Source organism: Plasmodium falciparum, assembly GCF_000002765.6.
Source record: "Plasmodium falciparum 3D7 genome assembly, chromosome: 1".
In the NCBI taxonomy this organism is placed as follows: Eukaryota; Apicomplexa; class Aconoidasida; order Haemosporida; family Plasmodiidae; genus Plasmodium; species Plasmodium falciparum.
In genome coordinates, this window is record NC_004325.2 from 390,001 (window position 1) to 415,000 (window position 25,000).

Below are 25,000 nucleotides of genomic sequence, written 5' to 3' on the forward strand. Positions count from 1 at the left end.
TAAGATGATTATTATTAATATAATCATTAAGATGATTATTATTAATATAATCACCATGTTCATTTTTATTATTATCATCACCATGTTCATTTTTATTATTATCATCACTATGCTCATTTTTATTAATATCTTCACCATGTTCATTTTTAATAATATCATCACTATGCTCATTTTTATTGCCATTCTTCTTATTCTTCTTATTGTTGTTATTCTTCTTATTCTTCTTATTGTTGTTATTATTTTCCTTCTGTGTGTCATCATAACAAAGTTTATTTATAAGTAAGTAATTTCCTTTCCTATCAAACCTTTTGTCAACATTTAAAGTATCTTCTAATAAAGTAGGGAACACATCATGCCCTTGTGAGTTTTCCTTATAATTTATTTTCTTAGATTCATTTGTTTCATATTTGTTTTTAATTTTTTTAAAAAAATATCCATAACATTCTGTTGAAGAGAAACCAATAATACAAATAAAATGTTCTAGATTATTTAGATCCTTTTTATAGAATTCTACTTGTTTGACTTTACATATAAACATTGAAAAATATGATATATTTGAGTTCTCATAAATTATAACTCCTCTTTCATTTTTTTTAATATTTTTTATATTATTGTTTAATATTAAAAGAGATAATCGGCTTCCTTTTTTCCCTTCATGTACATTTTTTTTAAAACTTTGTATTTCTTTAATTTTCCCTGTTTCATTTAACGGTAAAATGGTAACATTACAATTTATTTTTATCTTTCCTTTTATCACCGTTCCTGTAAATATTGTTCCTTTCCCTTTAATATTAAAAGAATGATCATATAAAAAATAAAAATCTTCATATGTTGAAATCTCTCTTTCTGGGATCTTTATAATATTAGTAAGAACATTTATTATTTCTTTAATATTTATGGTTTTATTCATGAATGGTATGTCCGACGATGATTTGTTTTGAGACCATTCGTTCATATGATCATTTAATAAAATGGATGGATCCTTCTTATCATCATTTAATAAATTTGGTGGATCCTTCTTATCATCATTTAATAAATTTGGTGGATCCTTCTTATCATCACTTAATAAAATGGATGGATCCTTCTTATCATCATTTAATAAATTTGGTGGATCCTTCTTATCATCATTTAATAAATTTGGTGGATCCTTCTTATCATCATTTAATAAATTTGGTGGATCCTTCTTATCATCATTTAATAAAATGGGTGGATCCTTCTTATCATCACTTAATAAAATGGGTAGATCCTTATTATCACCACTTAATAAAATTTTCACACCCTTCTTATCATGACTTAATAAATTTGGTGGATCCCCTTCCACATCTTTATTATCTTTACCTTTTACATTTGCCGATATGCTAACGATGTGGTAGTTCAAGCTTTGTAACGACTTAAATTTATAAAATGCTTCTTGTATTTTTTTCTTCATTAAATTAATTTTTTTTTCCCTTAGATGTAGAGGTATAAGATCGATTTTATTTAAGACAATAATAATATCACAATTAATTATTTTACATAAAACTAGACACTCGATAGTTTGTTTTTGTATCCCTTTATTAATATCTATAACTAAAATAATGATATCTGTAATTTCTGAACCCATAATAATACTTTTTAAAAGAGAATGATGTCCTGGGCAATCAACTAAACAAATTTGAATAATTTCTTCATCATAAAAGTATATATTATTAGAATGATGTTTATCATTTGTATAGTCATAACAATTTTGTTCTTCATTATATTCAATATTTGTTTTATCATATTGTATATTATGTAAATCATTTTTCTCTTCTCTTTTACAATATAAAAAAGATTCCTTTTGATCAGTTGTTTGATCATTTAGTAAATTTGTTTGGATTTCCCTCTTTTGATTTACATCATATTTTTTTTTTTTTTTTTTCTTTATATAGAAAGAAGAAAAACCAAGGTCGATCGTTATGCCTCTTTCTTTGCTTTCTTTATGTTTATCTAGGGCGCATGTACTTAAAACTTGGCTCAGACATTTACAGAGGCTCGTTTTTCCAGAATCAACGTGTCCTAAAACACCTACATTAATATTTATCATAAGGGAGAGATTTGTATCATAAGCAACTTTCAAAAAATCTATATGTTTGGATTTTTTATTTTAATAAAATATTTTATATGACTTATAAGTGATCCCATTGAAATATGGTACATAAAAAAAAAAAAAAAATAAAAAAAAAAAAAAATAAATAAAATAAAATAAAATAAAATAAAATAAAAAAAATATATACATATAAATATATTTTTATATTTATATATTTTATGTTTATATTTATCTATCAAGTTGGAGGTTCAAAATTAAGTTCAAGTATTAAAATAAAATAATATATACATATAAAATGATGCGTACATATTTGATCATATACAAAATTATATATGGATATGACATTTTTATTCGTTATATGTGGTAAATAAATATAAATATAAATATAAATATAAATAAATATAAATAAATATATATATAAATAAATAAAGATATATATATATGTATGTATTTATTTATTTGTTTATTTATTTGTTTATTTATTTATTTATATTTTATTTTATTGCTTTGATTTTATTTAAAAATTTATACAAGTATGATATTTATTGAAAAGTGCTATGAACAGTCATGTAAGAAGAGAAATAAAAAGAATGAATCTAATATAAAGAGTATATATGAAAATAAGAAGAAAGAACAAATATATCCACCCGATAGAGATGAAATAGGTAGAGCATCGTGGTTAATTTTACATACGATATCAGCAAATTATCCAGATAATCCATCAGAATATGATAAAATAAAGCATACGAAATTTTTTTATGCTTTTTCAAATTTATATCCTTGTCATATTTGTAAATTAGATTTATTACATATTTTAAAAAAATACCATTTAAATTGTAACAATAAAATTAATTTTTCAACTTTTATATATAATTTACATAACATGATCAACCAAGAAATTGGTAAGGACCTTTTCCCATGTCAGGATATACAAACGATAATTGACAAGTACAAAACAGTTGATTAAAAGGGATGTTCATTCTTTTTTTTTTTTTTGTATATTTCCAAACCTCATTATGGAAAATAAAAAAATAAAAAAATAAAAAAATATAATAAATGAATGAATAAATAGGATAATATAACCGAAGATAAGAACAAACAACCAAAATGAAAATAAACTAAAAAAATATAGCACATTATATATATATATATATATATGTGTAATATATGTGTAATATATGTGTAATATATTTTTTTTTTTTTTTATGGGATGTGTTTTATATGGGAATGTATACTTTTGGAATTTTTTAACTTTATAACATATTTACAGTATTAACGTTTTTTTTTAAAATGAACAAGATAATGAGATATAGGATCAACAACAAAACAAAAATGTATCACAAAAAAAAAGAAGAAAAAGAAGAAGAAGAAAAAGAAGAAGAAAAAAAAGGAATCAGCATATAAATCATACACATAAATATAATTATTATATATATATATATATATATTTATATATTTTTTTTATGTTGATCCTTTAAAGTGTAATGGTATATTATTTTTTTATTTTTTTTTTGTATAAACATAAACATTAAAACAAAGAACAAAAAAAAAAAAAAAAAAAAAAAAAAAAAAAAAAAAATTATAAAAGTGTACATATATATATATATATATATATATATATGTGTTCTCTTATTTTTGGTAAAATATGATCAATATGGTATAGTAAGAATGAAAAAAAAAAAAAGAAATGCATTTATATATTATATTATACACGTATGGACAATTATAAAAAAATTATTCTTAGGCGAAAGTTATATAATATATATATATATATATATATTTTTTTTTTTTTTTTTTTTTTTTTTGTCATTCTTCACAGAAATATTCCTCCACGTTTATGTCATAATCATTTTCGCCTTCTGATTGAACCTCATTTTGTAATTTATCATTTGATTTTTTTTCATTAAGATTTAATATTTTATATAATTCTTCTTGTAATTTATTACCTTCTTCTTCTTCTTGTTTATTTTTCTTTTTTTCCTCTTCTTCATCATCATCATTATCATCATCCTTATCATCTTCTTCTTTTATGGTTCTCCATGCCTTTTTATTTTTCTTTATATAACCATCATCATGATTTGATAGAACGAAATTATCTTTCTCACTTTTAAGAAAAAAATTGTTATTTAATAAATCTTGATCTTCTGAAATATCAGAGGATTTTTCACTATTAAAATAATTATCATCATTAATTTGTTGAGCTTCTTTTTCCCAATAATGGCAATGTTTATTTGTACAAACATATATTAATGCCATAGGATTATAACTTATCTTTTCAGCTAGCTGTAAAAATACCGCTTCATTATTTCCACATTGTTTACAGACCCAATCTCTTACTCGTCCTAAGGCTGGATCGTTTTTGGTTTCGGGGTGGATATATATATCTTCTCTATAAATAAATATTCAAACATGTATTTAATATATATATATATATATATATATATATATATATTAAATATCACAATAATATTACGTTTGTCAAAATGTACATCAAAAAAAAAAAAAATATATATAATATATAATATGTAATATGCAATATATAATATGTAATATATAAAATACAAGGGGCAAAAAAAAAATTGTCGCTCTTTTCATTTTACTTTCTATCATAATTATAATTTATCCTTGCCACAATATTATTATTTTCATTTGGCTTCAGAGATATATACTCACAGCTCCTACAAACATATATCAACTTTTTACTTTTCCTATCACTTTTCGCATATAAAATATTATTACATTCTTCACAAAAGCGTACCTCCGCCATGTTTTTAAAAAAAAAAAAAATCACACCGGCAGGTATATAAAAAAATAAAAGGAATATACTTGCAAAGGGTAATATAAATATAAAAGGTTACATTTATTAATTTAAAAATGTAAAATGTGATATATATAAAGGGGGGGGGAAAAAAAAAAAAAATAAAATAATATATAAAAATAAAACATATATATTAATATATATATGATTATATCAATATTATTATATATTAATTATATATATGTAAATTTAAACTTTTTATTTTATTTTTTTTTTTTTTTTTTTCATTTCCTATGTACTACAATAATTTTTTAAAATATTTAGTATTGCATAAATGGATGTAAAAATATGGACCTCTTTAAATATATTATGCAGTTACAAGAAAAAGAAAAAAAAAAGAAAAAAAAAAAAGAAAGAAAAAAAAAAAAGAAAGAAAAAAAAAAAAGAAAGAAAAAAAAAGAAAGGTTTGTCCTTAATAATATTATATATAAATAAATTGAAATATAATACATATATATTATATATATATATGTTTCTATTTATTTATTTAAAAAAAAAAAAAGGCATATTATAAAATGAAAAAATTTATTTTATAAATTATTAAAACAAAAATATTTATATTAATTAATGTCGTATTATTTTTATACCTTTTATAAGATTATATATATATATATATATATATAATATATAATATATGTTATATATTTATAGTACTTGTTTTTGAATATTTCATATTTTTATTATATACATATTATATTATATATATATATATTATATGCTTTATGTATATATTTTTATAATATATATAAAATTTACTATATGAAGGAAATTATCTAATCTAATGATGTATAATATATGATCTACATACTAATTATTCGTTTGTTTGTTTTTTTTTGGCGGAAATTAGGTATAGCTATAATAAATATACATTAATCCACATTATTTTAAAAACATTAAAAAAATATATATGTTTAAGAACATATATATATATATATATATATATATATATGTATATTTTTCTTTTTATTTTTTTTTTTTTTTTTTTGTGTTTAAATATTTTTAGAGTGCATGTAATAAAAATATAATGTTATAGTACTATAATAATAATGTCATGATTTTTTTTTTTTTTTTTTTTTTTTTTACCTTCTAATATTAAATAATATATATATATTATATATATTATATATATATATAATATATATGAAAAAAAAACGTATTTACATTTGAGTTTATAATATTTAACATGTTTGCTTACAAAAAAATTATGTTAGAGATTTTAGTTTATTGTATTATTTATAACAATATTAAATATATATATATATATATAATATTATATTGTATTATATATCTTTTATTATTTTGATAATTATAATTATATATATATATATATATATATATATAAATTGATTTATTTTTGAAATAAACAATTTAAAAAAAAAAAAAAAAGAAAAGAAAAGAAAAGAAAATACACGGTTTTATGAAAAATATATAATCATACAGTGATATGTATAATGTGTAAATAAAAATATATTTATAAATGTAATGTTTTACCATACTTGTATTAATATAAATATATAATAATATATATACAATATATATAATATATATAATATAATATCTCCTTCATTTTATTATCCTTTTGATTCGGTTTTTTCCTCTTTTCTATTTTTTTTTTTTTTTTTTTCCTTTTCTATTTTTTTTTTTTTTTTTTCCTTTTCTATTTTTTTTTTTTTTTTTCATTTCCTTTTTTTTTTTTTTTTTTTAATGGAAACAAGAAGAAGTTTAAAAGAAAAATATAATCAAAAAGATTTCGATACATCTATACAGATTGTTCAAAATAAAAATGCTGGCCACAAACAAACTAAAAACAAAAACGGAGAAGCAAAAAATGTATTGAAACACTCAGCTAGCGAAAAAAGCAAAGCAGGAAATAAAAATAATAGAAAAGGTTTACAAGAAAAAGAAAATAATTCTTCTAATTTAAAAGAAGATTTGGAAAAAAATATAAAAAATAAAAGAACAAATAGTAAAGACACTGCAAAGAATAATATAAAAAATAATGTTCCGAGGAGGAAAGAGAAAAAAAATAATATCTTAAGCAGTACCTTATGTATAGGAGATGATGATAAAAAGGAAGAAGATAATGATGATATAGAAGATAAATATGGTGATGAAAAAGATAAATGTGGCGATGAAAAAGATAAATGTGGCGATGAACAAGATAAATGTGGCGATAAACAAGATAAATGTGGCGATGAACAAGATAAATGTGGCGATAAACAAGATAAATGTGGTGATATAAAAGACAAGTGTGATGATATAAAAGACAAGTGTGATGATGAGGATGATAATCATAATATTAGTAGGCGTTTAAGCATATATGAAAAAAAAAACATTGATTTTGAAAAAAGGAAACATGGTACCCACATGAACAGAATAACGAAGGAAGAGAAACCTAGTAACATCTCTTGTATTAGAGGGAATAACAAAAATAATCATAAGGCAACATCCAAGGGTAATGATAATAATAATAAGGTGGGAGGTACCCAAAATGTGGCCGAAGAAATAAGTACAACGAAAGGAAAGTTAAATAATATAAAGAAAAGTAAGAATAATAATAAATGTGATGATAATAATATTAATAATAATAATAATAATAATTGTGATGATAATAATAATAATAATTTTGATGATAATAATAATAATAATAATTTTGATGATAATAATAATAATAATAATTGTGATGATAATATTAATAATAATAATTGTCATGATAATAATTATGATGATGATCTCATTGGTCATAATATATTTGAGGAGAAAAAAGAAAATCTAAAAGATCTTTTGAAAATAATAAATTATAACAAAGAAAGTATGAATGATCTATCAGATGACAAGATGGAAAAAAAACATCTTGATATAGATAATGTTTTATCTAATCTGTGTAGTGATAACAATATATGTAGTGATGATAATATATGTAGTGATGATAATATATGTAGTGATGATAATATATGTAGTAATAACAATATATATAGTGATGATAATATATATAGTGATGATAATATATATAGTGATGATAATACATATTGTGATAATAATATATATTGTGATGATGATTATAAAAAAAACAGATTAAATGAAAAGAACAAACAAAAGCATTCGAGCTGTTTTGATAAAACTTTAGATGATCTATCTAAAATTATTCAAAAGAATGAAGAAAACGATTTGAATATAATTAAACAAATAGATGAAATTATAATATCGGAAAAAGAATCATCACAAGATTCTTGTACAAATGTTTTAAACAAAATTAAAAAGGAAAGAAATTTAACAACTCACAAGGATAATATAAAAAATGTAAAAAGTGTTGAAAAGATACGACATAGAGATGATATTGTGTTATGTGATGGTAAGGCAGGAAAGCAGGGAGTAGAGAAAAAGGGGACAAAGGAAAATAAAGAGGTAGATAAAATATCGCATGGTAAGTTAGAAAATAATAATAATAATAATAATAATAATAATAGTAAGAAAAATACAAGCATAAATACAAATATAAATATAAATACAAATATAAATATAAGCACAAATATAAATATAAATACAAATATAAATATAAATACAAATACAAACATAAACACACACAGCAACACACACAGCAACAACAACACAACAATTTGTAATAATATAAATAGTAAGATTGATAAGGGACATCATAATAATGTTCTTAAAAAATCAGAGAGAAGTAATAAAAAAGAAAACGAAGAAGAAAACAATAGCGATGATGATGATGATAATGATAGTTATAATTCCATAGAAATAGAACCATTAACTCATAAACTTAGTGAGAATAAATCCATAAATAACGAACAACAAATTATTTTGAACAGAAGTATTAAAAGACGTTTATCACAGATATTAGATAATATGAAAAAAAAGAAAATTTATAAAATGATAAATAACGAGAATGATGATTATACAAATATATGTTTTAGTTCACATGATATAAAAGAGAAATTAATAGAACGTGTGATGATAAATAAGCTAACAAAAATAACATGTCATGAAAATGATGATTTACATAATGAGTATGAAAATACGAATTATTATTTAGATAAAATAAATCTAGATGTTATATATAATAAATTACATTATGATTTATATAAAAATGAAGAAGAATTTCATGATGATGTTTTTGTAATGTTTCAAGTTTTAAAAAAAATGATTGAAGAAACAAAAGATAAAAAGGAACAAATGAACCTTTTTAACCTAAGAAAAAATGAATTAAAAAATTATGAACAAGAATTTTATAAAATGTTGATATCGATTAGAGGAACGAAAAGTGCAAATAAATTTATGATGGATCAAAGACGTCATCATGAAAAAGAAGAAAAATATTTTTTAAAATTTTTTATAGAACCTGAGAAATTATCTGAGCATAACAATGAAAAAGGAGTTCCTTCAAACAAAAATAAAACTACTAGTAACAATAATAAAAATAATAAAAATAAAACAAATAAAACAAATAATACAAATAAAACAAATAATACAAACAAAACAAATAATACAAACAAAACAAATAATACAAATAAAACAAATAAAACAAGTAACAATAGTTATAATAACAATAGTTATAATAACAATTTTGTAACGGAGGATGATACTTGTACCCATAATAAATATAAGTCGTCCATATCATCCAACATGTTAAAAGGATTAAGTTTAGAGAATCATAAAAACAATCTAAAAGATGGAATAAATAAAGAAGAAGTTTATGATATTATTAATATTTATATAACGGATGAAGAATATGATTTGAATGGTAAAGGAGGTGAAGATACTTATAAAGATAACATATCATATGTTGATAATATGGATACTATATCAAATACCGTTTTATTATCCAAACCGGATAATGTTAATATTATAAATAATAACGAAGACTTACATTTGGAATCTTCAATTAATATTAACCATTCAAACAATAATACAAAATGTACATATAATGATAAATGCTCATCATCAATTTCAAATTCTCATGATCCTATAAAGAATAACGATCTGTTGAATGCTCAAAAGGTTTTATATCCAAATTATATTACTTCTGTTCAAAATGTTGATAAGAAGAATTTATATGTATTGGAAGAAATGAATGACCATATAAAACATAGTCTGGGTTATGACAACACATGTTATGATAATAATAAAGATGATATAAAAGGTGATAATAATAATGATGATGATGATGATAATAACAACCAACATAATAATTATAATTATAATGGGGATGAAAAGAGTGTTAGCAAAGCAGAGAACTCAAATAAACGATTACTTAAACAATGGGAAAAAATTCTCAGAGATAATGTTTTAAAACTTTTAAAAAACGATAATAATGCCTTTTATTTTAAAACACCTGTCTTAGAAGATATTAATATTAATGATAATATAAAAGAAGAGTACAGAATAAAAATTAAGAAACCTATGGATTATATTACCATATCTAGGAATTTATCAGATGGTATATATAAAGAACCTATTGATTTTTATCATGATATGAAATTAATTTATAAAAATTGTATAGATTTTAATCCTGACATCGAAGAAAATAAATATATTATCGAAGCTGCTAAAAGTAGCGATATGAAATTTGAATTTTTATGGAATAAATGGAAAGAGAAAATAAATAATAATTTTTGTGATCTAAATAATAATATATTTAATGAAACCTATTACATAGAATTTTTTAAAAAAATTACCAAAAAAAAAAAAAAACATAGTTCTATTTATACATTGTGGATAGATTATCTTATTAGTAATAATATAGATATACAAGAATTTTCTAAATTAAGAAATATTAATATTAATGAATTAAATAAAAAATGTAAACCTAATATAAATATTAATGATATTAATTTAATAAATTATAAAAAATTAAATAAAAATAATCTGTTATCTTATATATTCAAAGAAGAATATAACAACATAGTTAATACAAAAAAAAAATCATTAAATGTATCATCGACTGCGTTTGTGGATGAACATATAGATAATCATACAAATAAATATGTAACACAAATGATTGAAGGAAATGATTTAACAAACTTAAATATACAAATGAATCATGTGGATAAATCCAATTATGATAATATCAAAAATTGTAAAGATAATATTAGTCAATTATGTAACTTATATGAGATGGAAAAAAATCATCATTTAAACCGAACACATATGTCATATGAAAAATTTAATTTAAAAGATGACACACATCATAGTGACGACAAAAAACATTCAACAGATCACGAGAATTCAAAAAAACATAATATGGATCATATTAATAACTCTCCTATACAAGAAGAAAAAAATAATAAAATAAAAATTGTTTTAAAAGATTCAAATGTGGTAAACAATTTTGAAGAAAATATGCAACACAGGAATAAATCGGAAGAAAAAAAATCTACCAAAATGTTAAAGAAAAGAAAACGAAATAAAAATGTAATTCTTTTTGAAGAAAATATTTTTGATAATTATTTGGAAAATAAAAAGAGCTGTATGTTGAAATGTGAGAAAAATGTCTTTATAACCGACTGTTTTTATTATAAAAATATTTTTAGAAACCTGCACGAGTTTATTGATGATAAATCGACTGAGGGGAATGATGAAAAAAGGAGTTCTCATCAAAATGGTACAAGTTGTGAAAATGTTATAAGTAATGAAAATGTGCATAATGATGATAATGTAAACAATGATGATAATGTAAACAATGATGATAATGTAAACAATGATGATAATGTAAACAATGATGATAATAAAAATAATGACGATAATGTAAACAATGATGATACTAAAAATAATAATATAAACTCTGGTGATGTGGAACAAAATGATATTCGTAACCTAACCGAAGAAACCAAACCTATTTACGATAATAAAGAAAATATTAAAAAATTATGGAAAGAAAAAATGACCACACTTTATAATTATGATAATACAAATTGTAAAATACACGTATTTCATTATTCACCAAATGAAGATAAAAATAATACATATATTACAAATGATGTCAATAATGTCAATGAAAATTTTAAAATTCAATCTACCCAAAAAACAAATAATGTGCATGAACAAGATGGAAATATTCTGACTGTTCAGGAAAAAACGAAAGATTTTATGAACAAGTCATGCAATATTTCAAATGATGATAAAATATGTATACATATAAAAAAAAATAATAATATTCCAATGAGTAATATACCAAAAAATGTGTTTAGGGGTTTTTCGGAAGTTTATCAAGACGAAAGTTCTTCAGAAGATGAAAATAATATAAATGAAAAGAATATAAATGAAAAGAATATAAATGAAAAGAATATAAATGAAAAGAATATAAATGAAAAGAATATGAATGTACATAAACATGCAACAAATGATCAAATAAACGAAAGTTATGAATGTGCTTCTTTCAACGATACCTTAAAATGCGACGTGGAGTATGAAAAGAACGTCCCCGCATACTTTTTAACTTATGGAAATATTATTAATAATATAATTTCTAACGAAGAGGAGACACATCAAGCTAATATTTCTCAAATGAAAAATGAAAATAAGAATTGTAATGTTTATGATAAGGATATGTCTCATACTCAAATGGAAAGGAATGTAGCGAAAAAAAGTGATTATAATAATGAGAAGAAAAAAAACGAAGTTATATTGAAGCATACTAGTGAGGGTAATGGTAATACTTATAAGGACGATAAAAATTATGATGATAATAAAAATTATGGTGATAATAAAAATTATGGTGATAATAAAAATTATGGTGATAATAAATATTATGATGATAATAAAAATTATGGTGATAATAAATATTATGATGATAATAAAAATTATGGTGATAATAAAAATTATGGTGATAATAAAAATTATGGTGATAATAAAAATTATGGTGATAATAAAAATGATGATGATAATAAAAATTATGATGAGAACCTTATGAATAGTGACGATTCCATTCTTTTCAACATAAGTAACAAAAATTTTTATAATTTTCATTTATTATTTAAAAAGGATGAGAAATTAAAAAAGGAGTTTTTTTTACAAAATAGGATAAGCGAAAAGACCTTATTATTAAATTTGTATGTTGATTATAGTAGTATGGAAGATACATCTTTTTTCCGTATAAATAATACGAATTTTTATAATTATTATTTTGATGATTATTTTTATTTTTTTATAAAATCATGTTATGATTTAGATTTATATATAAAAATTCAGAGAAAAAATATCTTCTTAACTGATGAAAAGTATTTCGAATTCTTAAAAATACACATAATGAATAAATCTACAAAAAATAAAAACGTCCCATTTTATTTGTGTAATAATTCTGTAGAACAAAATAATAATTTAATACAAGTTTTACAAAAGTGTTTTAAACATTTTAATTTATATAATGGAAATAGTTCAAGTACCTTAACTTTATATGATTCTGTAAATGAAATATCTTTTCTTCTTTCACAAATAAGGATATATATAAAGGTAATATATCACCACACAAAAATAAAAAAAAAAAAAAAAAAAAATAAAAAAATAAAAAAATAAAAAAATAAAAAAATAAAAAAATAAAAAAATAAAATTACATGACATAACATTAGGTGATATATATGTTTATACATATTGTTATTTTATTTTTGTAGGAAATAGATATTTTATTAAGACTTGATATTAATAAGAATACAAACACGACGACAATAAGTATTTTAAAAAAAAAGTTTGGAGTAATGGCATAAGCCTCGGGGTCATATATATATATATATATATATATGTATATATATATGTATATATTTTATTTTATTTTTATTTTATTTTATTTTATTTTTTGGTTTTTTTTTTTTTTTTTTTTTTAAATATTATGCATATATATAAAAATAAAAATAAATATATGATATATGATATATAAATATATTAATATGATTACATTCATATAATATACTTTAAAGGTTAAGAAAGAAAAAAAAAAAAAAAAAAAAGTGCACATTGTGTATCCTCTTTTATATTTTATATTTCATATTTCATATTTCATATTTCATATCCTTAATATTTTTTATTTTAATTTTTTTCTTTCCTACAGATTCTTATTACATATTTAATATATATATATATTTATTTATTTATTTAAATATGTATATGTTTTTTTTTTTTTTTTTTTTTTTTTATATATATATATAATTATACAAATATTAAAACAATAAATTATTATTCAAGAAAAAAAAGAATTTTTTTAAATGAAACATAAGCACGAAAAATATATATTAATGTGTGGAAAAATATAATATATATATTTATTTATTTATACATTCTGTAAATATATTGAGGAAACAAATTAACACTATGTTCTTTTATTTATATAAAAAAAAAAAAAAAAAAAAAAAAAAGGGTTTATATTTTTGTAGAATTCGCATTTGTATTTTTTTTTTTTTTTTTTTTCTTCCTGCTTGTTATGAAAAAGATGTAAATTTGTGTTACATATTTTGAGGATATATATATTGCATATATTGTTAAGACTATATTTCTTAAAAAAAAAAAAAAGAAATAAAATAAAAAAAAAGAAAAGAAAAAAAAAAAGAAAAGAAAAAAAAAAAGAAAAGAAAAAAAAAAAGAAAATGACACTGTTTTTTTATCAATATTTATATAAATGATATTTAATCATCAAATAAATAAATATAATATATATATATATATATATATATAATTATGTAGGTATATTTTAATATTTTTTATTATTCATTTTTTTAACTATATATTGGGCCCGTTTTTGTTCTTTTATAATATTATATATATATATATTTATATATATATATATATATTTTTATTTATTTATATGTAATAAATAAAAAGTATATAAATATATAAACATTTATGTCATAAAATATACACGAGTATAGATATATATATATATATATATAATAAAAACTATATAGTATTAAATACATATATATTTATATATATATATATATATATATATATATATATATAAACATGTATGTGATATATTTTACTATATATATAAATATATAATATTATTTATTATATATCACATTTTTATATTTTTATAATTATGGTTGTTTTTTTTTTTTTGTTTTTTTTTTTTTGAAATTAAGAAAAAAAAAATATTTAAGTTTATAAGTGGTAAAAAAAATATGTAAATTTTCATGTGCCTTTTTTTTTATATGATTAAATAATTTTATAGATATTATATATATATATATTATACATAATGATATGATTATATATATATATATATATATATATATTATTATTATATAAATTAATATATATATATATTAAAACAGATTAATTTTTGACTTTATTTTTTTTTTTTTTTTTTTCTTTCTTTCTTTCTTTCTTTCTTTCTTTCATTCATTCTTTCTTTCTTTCTTTCTTTCATTCATTCTTTCTTTCTTTTTTTTTTTTTTTTTTTTTCTTCCTTTTTTTCCTGCTTTTTATGGTACCAAATTAAAATTATGAAAATAAATAAATAAATAAATAAATGAATGAATAAATAAATGAACAAATAAATGAATAAATAAATAAATTAATAAATAAATTAAAAAAAAAAAAAAAAAAATATAATAATGAAAGAAAGAAAAATATATAATTGAAATATGTGATATATATATATTATATATATATATTTATTTATTTATTTTAAGTATAATAAAATATTTGTTGTATATATTTTTTAATTTGATATGAGCTTGTTTTCTTATATTTACTTTATTAGTTAATTATATATATATATATATATATATATATATATATATATATTTATTTATTTATATATATTTATATATATTTATATTTATATATATTTCTTATAATTTTGTGTTGATTATTTTATTGATTTATATTTGTTTGGCCAATGAAATGTACAAGTGTTAATATAAGAAATGTTTTAGATATAAGTTTAAAAAAAAAGATAAAAGAAAATACGAATTTAAGTGATGATGAGATAATAATTATATATAAAAGATTTAATTACATAAGTTCCAATGGGAAATTAAATTATGATAATTTTGAAAAGAGCCTAGGGATATTAGGATCGATACAAAATGCTTATTTATATAAATCTATATTTAAAGCCTTCGACTTAAACAATGATAACTATTTAGATTTTTATGAATTTTGTGTAGCTATAAATATAATGTTGAAGGGTAATAAGAAGGATAAATTGAAATTGTCGTACAGAATAGTGAATGCGGGTTTTAATTCGAATGAAGATGCATGTGTTCATAAAAGTAGTTGTATGGTTAACAAGTTCAACACTAAAGAGGATAATAATATGAATGGTGATAATATAAATGGTGATAATAATAATAATCATAATAATATAAATGGTGATAATAATAATAATCATAATAATATAAATGGTGATAATAATAATAATAATCATAATAATATAAATGGTGATAATAATAATAATCATAATAATATAAATGGTGATAATAATAATAATAATCATAATAATATAAATGGTGATAATAATAATAATCATAATAATATAAATGGTGATAATAATAATAATCATAATAATAGTCATAATAATAATAGTCATAATAATAATAATAAGGCGGAGAATTCCTTAGGCCAACCCCTTAACGAAAAAAACATAAATGATCCCATAAACAAACATCGAAATAGTCAGAGCATAATATATAATATAAATGATGAATATAACGAAAAAATAAAAAAGAACAAAAAACAAGATTATTCAAATTATATTACTTATGAGAATTTTGAAAAAATTGTTTTAAGTATTAATGATATAAAAAGACAACTGCTAGGAACTGGTGACGAAATTATAACTAGCCAAATAAAATATACGTTTCGATCCTTAAGTATTTTATGTGATGATGGTATTTATAGAATGAATTTTGAATGTTATAAAAAAGCTTTAAAATGTAATGAATTCTTAAAACTTTTAGGAATACACACAAAAGTAGCTGATGTTTTTTTACAACATGAATTATTAAAAAGAAAAGACAAGAACAAAACAAAAAACGGAACTATGAGAAATAGAAAAAAATATAAAAATGATAGCAACAGAATAGCAAACCATCTTATTATTAAATCTTTTTCAGAAAGTACTAACACCAGAGGATCGATTATCAACGATTCTACTAGTTTTTTATTTTTAAGAAAACAAAAAAAAAAAAAAAAAAAAAAAAAAAAAAAGAAAAAGAAAAAAGAGAAAAAAGCAATATTGTATGAAAGAAAAAGTACCTTTTCTTCATCTATGGAAAATAAAAGTCAAAATAAAAGTCAAAATAAAAGTCATAATAAAAATATTAAAAGTGTATCTAGAATTTTATCACGAGTTAATAAATTGTCATCAACAGAACTTATACCAAACGAGTGTGATCATAAACCAAATGAAGAAGTTAAAAGTACAAGTGATGTTTTAACACCTATATTTTTTAATAATGGTGATGAAAAGATGAACCACGACACTGACGGTAACATGGTTTATCATAAGAACAATGTAGATGATAACCTAGTCGATGGGGATGTTGTGTCACAAGGAAAAAGATGCTCATTTTTTTCGTCATGTGAAAATAAAAAAAATGAAGAAAATAAAAGTATTACCTTTAATGATATTAATAGTGGTAATATAAATACAAATTCTTGTATAATGAATAATATGATTGTTACAAAAGAATCAAATGAAGAGATAATAAATGAAGAAGCACAAAGTTCTTATATATATAATAAAAACATTTTCTGTTCTAAATACAACACAAAAAAGGATAAAAATGAACCACTCAAATGTGACCTTTTCGAGTGTAGTTTTATTAATAATGATAAGAATATTGTAAGAGATGAAGATAGTAATCATAAAAACGTGAGGAAAACAGACGATTATTTTATAATAGATGATAATAATATATTTGACAACGGTCCAATTATTATATCCAAAAATAAAACAAACGATAGAGAAAGGAAACTATTGAAAACGTTTTCTTCCTCATCATTAAAGAAAAAATCACTTTTGAAAAATTATAATTATCATATAAAAAAAAAAAATAAGGACCCTAATGTAGAAGATACGAACATGCTATATCATGATGATATAAAAAAAGAGTATGATCATAAAGTTACAAAAAATAATAAGAACACCTGTAATAATAATTACTATAATAATGTGTCCTTTAATAGTAGTGCTTATTATGAATATCACTCCGACATTGATTTGATACATTTTTCTAACAATTTAAAAAAAAAAAAAAAAAAAAACGTAACATCTCCTCGACCCAGCTCCAAAGAATATGAACGAAAAGTTACGTACCATAAGGAGTGCTGTTCAAATGAAAGGATGAAAAATATTAAGGTTAATGAAAGTGATCTTGGTATGTTTTGTGTAAATAATGATAAAACAAATATAGAAGATGTGAAAGAAAAAAAAGCATGTGACGTGTTAAACAGAGGGTGTATAAAAGAACAGGTACAATGTAAAATTAGTGAATTTGAAAATGACAAAGGGAATGAAATATATATGCAGGAATTTAAAAAATGTATAGAAAAATATAAAGAGTATGTGAATCAAGGGGAAGGGCACCTTAAAGATGAGGAGGAAGAAAAAAATGATGACGAAGAAGAAGGTGAAGATGGTGAAGATGATGAGGAGGAGAATGACGATGATGATGATGATGAAGATGGCGACGATGATGAAGATGGCGACGATGATAATGATGACAATGATGATAATGATGACAATGATGATAATGATGACAATGATGATAATGATGACAATGATGATAATGATGACAATGATGATAATGATGAAAAATCGAATATAAAAATAGAAAATAAAAAGGACGTCCCTAATATTCACAACAATAATGATGATGATGGTATTAATTGTTGTACTAATCTTTTTAAGGATGATGATACGTTATCAGCTCTTGAGAAAAATGTAACAAATAATAATTTGATTAAAATAATGAGTGCTAAATATTTGTACCATAAGTTTTTAGAATATAAAGATTTTATGAAGAACAACACAACGTTATTTTCTCATTTTAATAAAATATATCAACATGAAGATGATAAAATAAATACGGATAACAAAGATGTGTTAAATTATAGACCTAAGCATAATAATGATATAAATTATTATAATATACCTTGTGAAGATCAAATAAAAAGTGATGAAAAGAAATCATTATTAAATGTTGAATTTGGTGATGATATAATAAAGAAAAAGTTTTTTATTTCTTCTGTAAATTCTCATTATGTGATGATAAATAATAATTTAACAAAAGAACAGATGTTATATTTAATACGAAATATTTTAATGTCCATCGAAGATTATTTGAAAAAAGAAAAAAATCGAGATTATAATAAAATATTTTTTTTATTTTTTTCGATATTTATATATAACACACAAAATGGAGGGGATCAAAAAGAGATGCATGAAGATGAAAAATGGGATCACACGAATATAAATGAAGATAAAAATGTCGAAAAGAATGATGATTATAAAAATCTAAGTAATAATGAAAATAGTGTTTATTATAATACAATGCTTAGAGAATCTTTATGGAATAAAAAAAAATATATAAAATTAAATATTTTTAAAAACATTATTTTAGTTATATCTATCGTAAGATATTTTTTACATACGATTACTATATCTCAAAAATATACATCTTCATATGATTCATTAGATGATAGTAATATGATAAAAAGTATGAACTCTTTAAAATTGAATGAAATTAATATATTATTAAATCGAGCTAGTGAAATTTTAGAAAAATATTCTTTAGGTAGTGTTGAAAATAAGAAAGTATATATAAACAAATCAAATTATTACAACTCCTCAAAAAAAGGTAAACTATCTGTATCTTTACGTCAGAATAAACAAAAAAAAACATTCCATAGAATATTGGCTGTATATTTTGGTCATGAGCGGTGGGATTTAGTTATGAATATGATGATAGGTATAAGAATATCCTCTATAAAAAAATTTTCCATAAATGATATTTCAAATTATTTTCATCATAAAGATGTTATACAATTACCTACATCTAATGCACAACACAAAGTTATATTTAAAAATTATGCCCCTATCATTTTTAAAAATATAAGAAATTTTTATGGTATCAAGTCCAAAGAATATTTAACATCTGTCGGACCAGAGCAGGTCATAAGTAATATGGTTCTTGGAAATCTTTCAACTCTTAGTGAATTGTTATCAGAGGGAAAGAGTGGATCTCTTTTTTATTTTACGAGTAATGGGAAGTATATAATTAAGACGGTAATAAAAAAAAAAAAATAAAAAAAAAAAAAAAATAAAATAAAAAAAAAAAATAAAATAAAATATAAATATAAAGAAAAAAGAAGCATAATATGATATAATATGTGTGTGTTTGTATATTTTATATTTTATTTTATTTTATTTTATTTTATTTTTTTTTTTTTTTTTTTTTCCCTATATGTGCAGGTTTGTCGAAATATTCATAATTTATCGAAAAAACTGTTACCTAAATATTATGAACATATTAAGAAAAACCCAGATTCGTTATTAACGCGTTTGTATGGAATCCACTCTATTAAATATCAGAACAATTTAGGAAGTAGGATTAAAAGGAAGATATACAATTATAAATATAATATATTATATGTATTTATTATTTATTTGTTTATTCATTTTATGTTTTATTTTTTATTTTTTAGGGAAAAAGAAGAAAATTTATTTCATCGTCATGAATAATTTTTTTTCATCCATTGTGGAGATACATAGAAGATATGATATAAAAGGAAGTTTAGTAGGACGAACCGTTCCAGAAACCAAAAGAGAAGACCATACCATAGCATTAAAAGATGTAGATATTGATGAATTAGGTGATATAATAAATATCGGACCAGAAAATAAAGAACGATTACTTAAAGTTCTGAAAGCAGATGCTGATTTTTTAAAAGAAAATATGTTATTAGATTATTCGTTACTTTTTGGAATACATTACAGAGAATTATCTAAAGATGTGGTCAATTGGGAGGAAACAAAAACAAACCAAATTAATCATATTTATGATTATAAGGGAAATTGCATAGCATCACGACCTTTCCATCAGGTGAGAAAACACGATGAAAATTTTATACATATGTATTGATATATATGTATTGATATATATGTATTGATATATATGTATTGATATATATGTATTGATATATATGTATTGATATATATGTATTAATATATATGTATTAATATATATGTATTAATATAAATGTATTAATATATATGTATTAATATATATGTATTAATATATATGTATTAATATATATGTATTAATATATATGTATTAATATATATGTATTAATATATATGTATTAATATATATGTGTATTTGTTTATATATATGTATATATTTATGTATATTTTTTTTTTTTTTTTTTTTTTTTTTTTTTTTTTTTATCATAGTGTGATTATGGGGGTATCATCAGTGTGGATAAAAAGAAAATATTTTTTTTTGGAATTATAGATATTTTTACCAAATGGAGGTAAGAAAATTAAGAAATTATTATTATCACCTTGTATAAGCTATATAAAATTTGTTTATATTATAATATATATAAATATATTTTATTTATATATATTTATTTATTTATTTATTTATTTTTATTCTTTTTTAATAATTGTAGCATTAAAAAAAAATTCGAGCATACCTTCAGAACAATACAGTAAGTTTAAAAAAATAAAATGAAATAAATAAATAAACAAACAAATAAATAAATATGTGTATATTATTATATATATGTGTGTATTATTATATATATGTGTGTATTATTATATATATGTATGTATTATTATATATATGTGTATATTATTATATATATGTGTATATTATTATATATATGTATGTATTATTATATATATGTGTATATTATTATATATATGTGTATATTATTATATATATGTGTATATTATTATATATATGTGTATATTATTATATATATGTTTATTTATATTTATTATGCTTTTTTATTTTTTCCACTTTTATAGAAAATTTGATGGAAAAAATATTTCTTGTATTCATCCCAATGCTTATGCAAGTAAGTTAAAAAAAAAAAAAAAAAAAAAAGTTTGTACATTAAAAAATTTTCTTAATTCGGCATATTTTTTTTGGATATAATTATAAAAATATATTGACTTCATATACATATATATAATGAATAAGCACTATATTATATATATATTATATATATATATATATGTGTATATTTTTTTTTTTTTTTTTTTTTTTTCTTGTAGAACGTTTTGTTACATTTATAGAAAATCATATGAAATGATTTGTCTATATTTTTCATAAGGATTGTGATTATTAACGAAATAATTTTTAACATTTTAAAAATTATGTTGTAAACTTATCCTTCTGAAGATATAAAAAAAAAAAAAAAACAGAAAAAAAAATTCCTTGTTTTAAACATTTTTTATAATTAATAACTTCTTTTTTTTTTCCCCTTTATTATTATAATTATATTTTTATTAGTGTATGATTTTTAAAAAGAAAAATTAAAAAAAGAATGGTCTTTCCTTCTTTCCTTCCCTTCCCTTCCCTTCCCTTCCCTTTCCTTTTTTTTTTTTTTTTTTAAAGTTTTTAAAAATTAATTATTTTATATGTGTTTATTACATTTTTTTTAATGTGAACATATATTTTATATATTTATGACGAATTAATATTGTTTTATTTTCCTTTTTTTCATCATTTTTTTTTTTTTTTTTTTCATCATTTTTTTTTTTTCTTTTTTTCATTATCTTTTTTTTTTTTATTTTTTTTTTTTTTTATTTTTTGTTATTTCCTTTTTATATTGAAATTAATATTGGTTTTTTTTTTTTTTTTTTATTCCTTTATTTTATTTTTATTTTTTTATGTTTTTATCATTATCTTATTTATTTTGTCGTAAAATGACATTTGGAATATAAAAGAAGAAACATAAGTATTAATAGTATAAATTGAAGTATATCTAAATATATATAAGTAATATAAATATATATATATATATATATATATATATATTTATTATAGATAATTTATTTTATATAACTTTTAAGGGATAGAATAATATGTCTACCTCACATCTTTCACGTTATAATAAAAGTACAATAAAATAATGGGTCTCTATATATATAATTAAAAAAACATTACATTTTTTATAAGAGCACCATTTTATTTACGTATAAATTTTGAAACAGTTTATGACCTTAAATATTTACGACTAGGTCGTAAAAATAAAAGAAATTAAATACGTTCTTTTTTTTCTTTTTAAATAGTTATATGTATGTTTAATCATATGAAAGAATAAAATTAATGATATATTAATAGACAAATAGGAAAAAATAAAAAATAAAAAATAAAAATATAATAATAATAATAATAATACATATAAATAAATAAATAAATATATATATATATATATATATATATATATTTGTGTGTCCTTTCATGTAGATCAAATTATTTCATGAGCTCATATATTCCATATAGTTTATATATACAGACATAAAGTAAAAAAATTTATATATATATATATATATATGTTAAAAATGTTAAGTATATTTAAATGTTCATATAAAAAATGAAAAAAAAAAATTAATTTTAATCATATATCTCTTTGAATTTACATGAACACTGTGCAGGTGAAATATATATAATTATATATAAAATATATAGTTAATCTAACTTTGTGTGAATTTTTTTTTATTTTTAACCATTTGGTATTATATGTACATATAATTTTTTTTTTTTTTCTTCTTTTTGGCTATTTGGTAATATATATATAATATATATATATATATATTTTTTTTTTTTTTTTTTTGTTTTTTTTTTTTTTTTGGCTATTCGGTAATATATATATATTTTTTTTTTTATTTTTTTTTTTTTACTCCACATCCGTGTTTGATGTAGGTATGGTATTTGTTTCATCGAGCAATTCCGATTTTAACTGCCAGAATTGTAAAGTATTATCTTCACTTGTTGATCCAATAAACATTTTTAATTTTTTGTGGTGATTCCAATTAAAGTCTGTTACGGGTTGAGTATGTCCCCCGTGTGAGAAAATTAATTCAGATGGCCCATCCGATAAATCAATAGCATCAAGTTCTTCTCCTATTTTATTTAGATCATAAACATTAATAAAACGATTATTACTAGCGGAAGCAAGTATGGAAGCGTCATTTGGTGAAAAGTTAAGTCTAATGATTGCTTCTTTGTGTGCGTTAATAATATGTTGCGGTTCATGAAATTTTTTCAAATCCCAAACTTTTATTTTTCCATTATCACTTCCTGAAGCAAAAAGTCCAGTAAATGTATTTAGAGCAACTGTATTAACCGGAACTTGTTGTCCTAAAGTTTGTTGAGCTGGTTCGTTTGATTTAATTCTAAAATCGAAAATTAAAATATATCCATTATCTGCACATGCTAAGATTAGGTTTGGATCATTTGTAGGAGAGATATCATTAACAGGTGATTTATATTGTACTTTATAAAATGGTTGAACCGTTTTTGTGTTTAAAGTATTATAATCATATACATTTATTAATCCATCATTTGCACATGTTAAAATATATTTTTTTATGGGTTGAAAATCTAAACCAAATCCATCAGATTGATTTCCTACAAATGATACTTCTGGATTCATTTTATCATCTACTGTTTCTATTTTATGTTTATTTATGTCAAATAAATGAACATTTCCATCTACAGCTTTAGTTACTACAAAATTTTTTTTTTCTAACGGTACAAATTTTATTCGGTTCACTTCACCTGTATGAGCAATCTTTGATTTTATAGTAAATTTTTTTTTTTCTGAACAAAAATCAAAACCTTCATAATTTTCATTACTTTTATAAATACATTTTTCTTGAGGTACTTGTTCTAATGGAAATAATACATCACATACATATAAAAAGTTTGGTTCTTTATTTGATGTATGAGTACCTACACATACTATTTGATTTAATACATTATTTTCTAAATTCTCATGATGAAAGTCACCAAAATCAACAGATAATGAAGGCCATTCTAATTCTTTTCTACATACGAAATCGTATAATAAACCACTATTCGTTTTCCAATTATTAAATTGAGTTTCAACATCTTCTTCCTCATCTTCATCAATCT

At 20.3% G+C, this 25,000-nt stretch overlaps 6 protein-coding genes and 1 non-coding gene across 7 annotated transcripts in view; 3 read left to right on the plus strand and 4 right to left on the minus strand.

The window, feature by feature from the left end:
- The window catches only part of PF3D7_0110100 (selenocysteine-specific elongation factor, putative), a gene marked incomplete at both ends in the record, with an annotated part of 2,805 nt that extends 740 nt beyond the window's left edge, over positions 1-2,065 (minus strand). Inside the window, one exon of the mRNA XM_001350995.1 lies at positions 1-2,065. This exon is cut by the window's left edge and continues 740 nt beyond it. Coding sequence (XP_001351031.1) covers positions 1-2,065 — 2,065 coding nt within the window.
- A 538-nt stretch (positions 2,066-2,603) lies between these two features.
- Positions 2,604-3,035, plus strand: PF3D7_0110200 (FAD-linked sulfhydryl oxidase ERV1, putative; the record flags this gene model as incomplete). Its single annotated transcript, XM_001350996.1, has 1 exon — positions 2,604-3,035. One exon carries the CDS (start codon positions 2,604-2,606, stop codon positions 3,033-3,035), a length of 432 nt encoding a protein of 143 aa, XP_001351032.1.
- Positions 3,036-3,215: 180 nt separating this feature from the next.
- Positions 3,216-3,490, minus strand: PF3D7_0110300. The gene has a single exon (XR_002966595.1). It is a non-coding gene; the product is annotated as a Plasmodium RNA of unknown function RUF5 (non-coding RNA).
- Positions 3,491-3,874: 384 nt separating this feature from the next.
- Positions 3,875-4,835, minus strand: PF3D7_0110400 (DNA-directed RNA polymerase II subunit RPB9, putative; the record flags this gene model as incomplete). The annotated part of the gene is made up of 2 exons (XM_001350997.1): positions 3,875-4,457; positions 4,669-4,835. 2 exons carry the CDS (start codon positions 4,833-4,835, stop codon positions 3,875-3,877), a joined length of 750 nt encoding a protein of 249 aa, XP_001351033.1.
- A 1,755-nt stretch (positions 4,836-6,590) lies between these two features.
- PF3D7_0110500 (bromodomain protein, putative) lies at positions 6,591-13,606 on the plus strand (the record flags this gene model as incomplete). The annotated part of the gene is made up of 2 exons (XM_001350998.1): positions 6,591-13,355; positions 13,514-13,606. The coding sequence occupies 2 exons, from the start codon at positions 6,591-6,593 to the stop codon at positions 13,604-13,606; spliced, it is 6,858 nt and encodes a 2,285-aa protein (XP_001351034.1).
- Positions 13,607-15,738: 2,132 nt separating this feature from the next.
- Positions 15,739-22,169, plus strand: PF3D7_0110600 (phosphatidylinositol-4-phosphate 5-kinase; the record flags this gene model as incomplete). Its single annotated transcript, XM_001350999.1, has 7 exons — positions 15,739-20,133; positions 20,320-20,452; positions 20,553-20,950; positions 21,301-21,380; positions 21,522-21,560; positions 21,883-21,932; positions 22,132-22,169. The coding sequence occupies 7 exons, from the start codon at positions 15,739-15,741 to the stop codon at positions 22,167-22,169; spliced, it is 5,133 nt and encodes a 1,710-aa protein (XP_001351035.1).
- A 1,590-nt stretch (positions 22,170-23,759) lies between these two features.
- Positions 23,760-25,000, minus strand: part of PF3D7_0110700 (chromatin assembly factor 1 protein WD40 domain, putative) — a gene marked incomplete at both ends in the record, with an annotated part of 1,341 nt that continues 100 nt past the window's right edge. Inside the window, one exon of the mRNA XM_001351000.1 lies at positions 23,760-25,000. This exon is cut by the window's right edge and continues 100 nt beyond it. Coding sequence (XP_001351036.1) covers positions 23,760-25,000 — 1,241 coding nt within the window.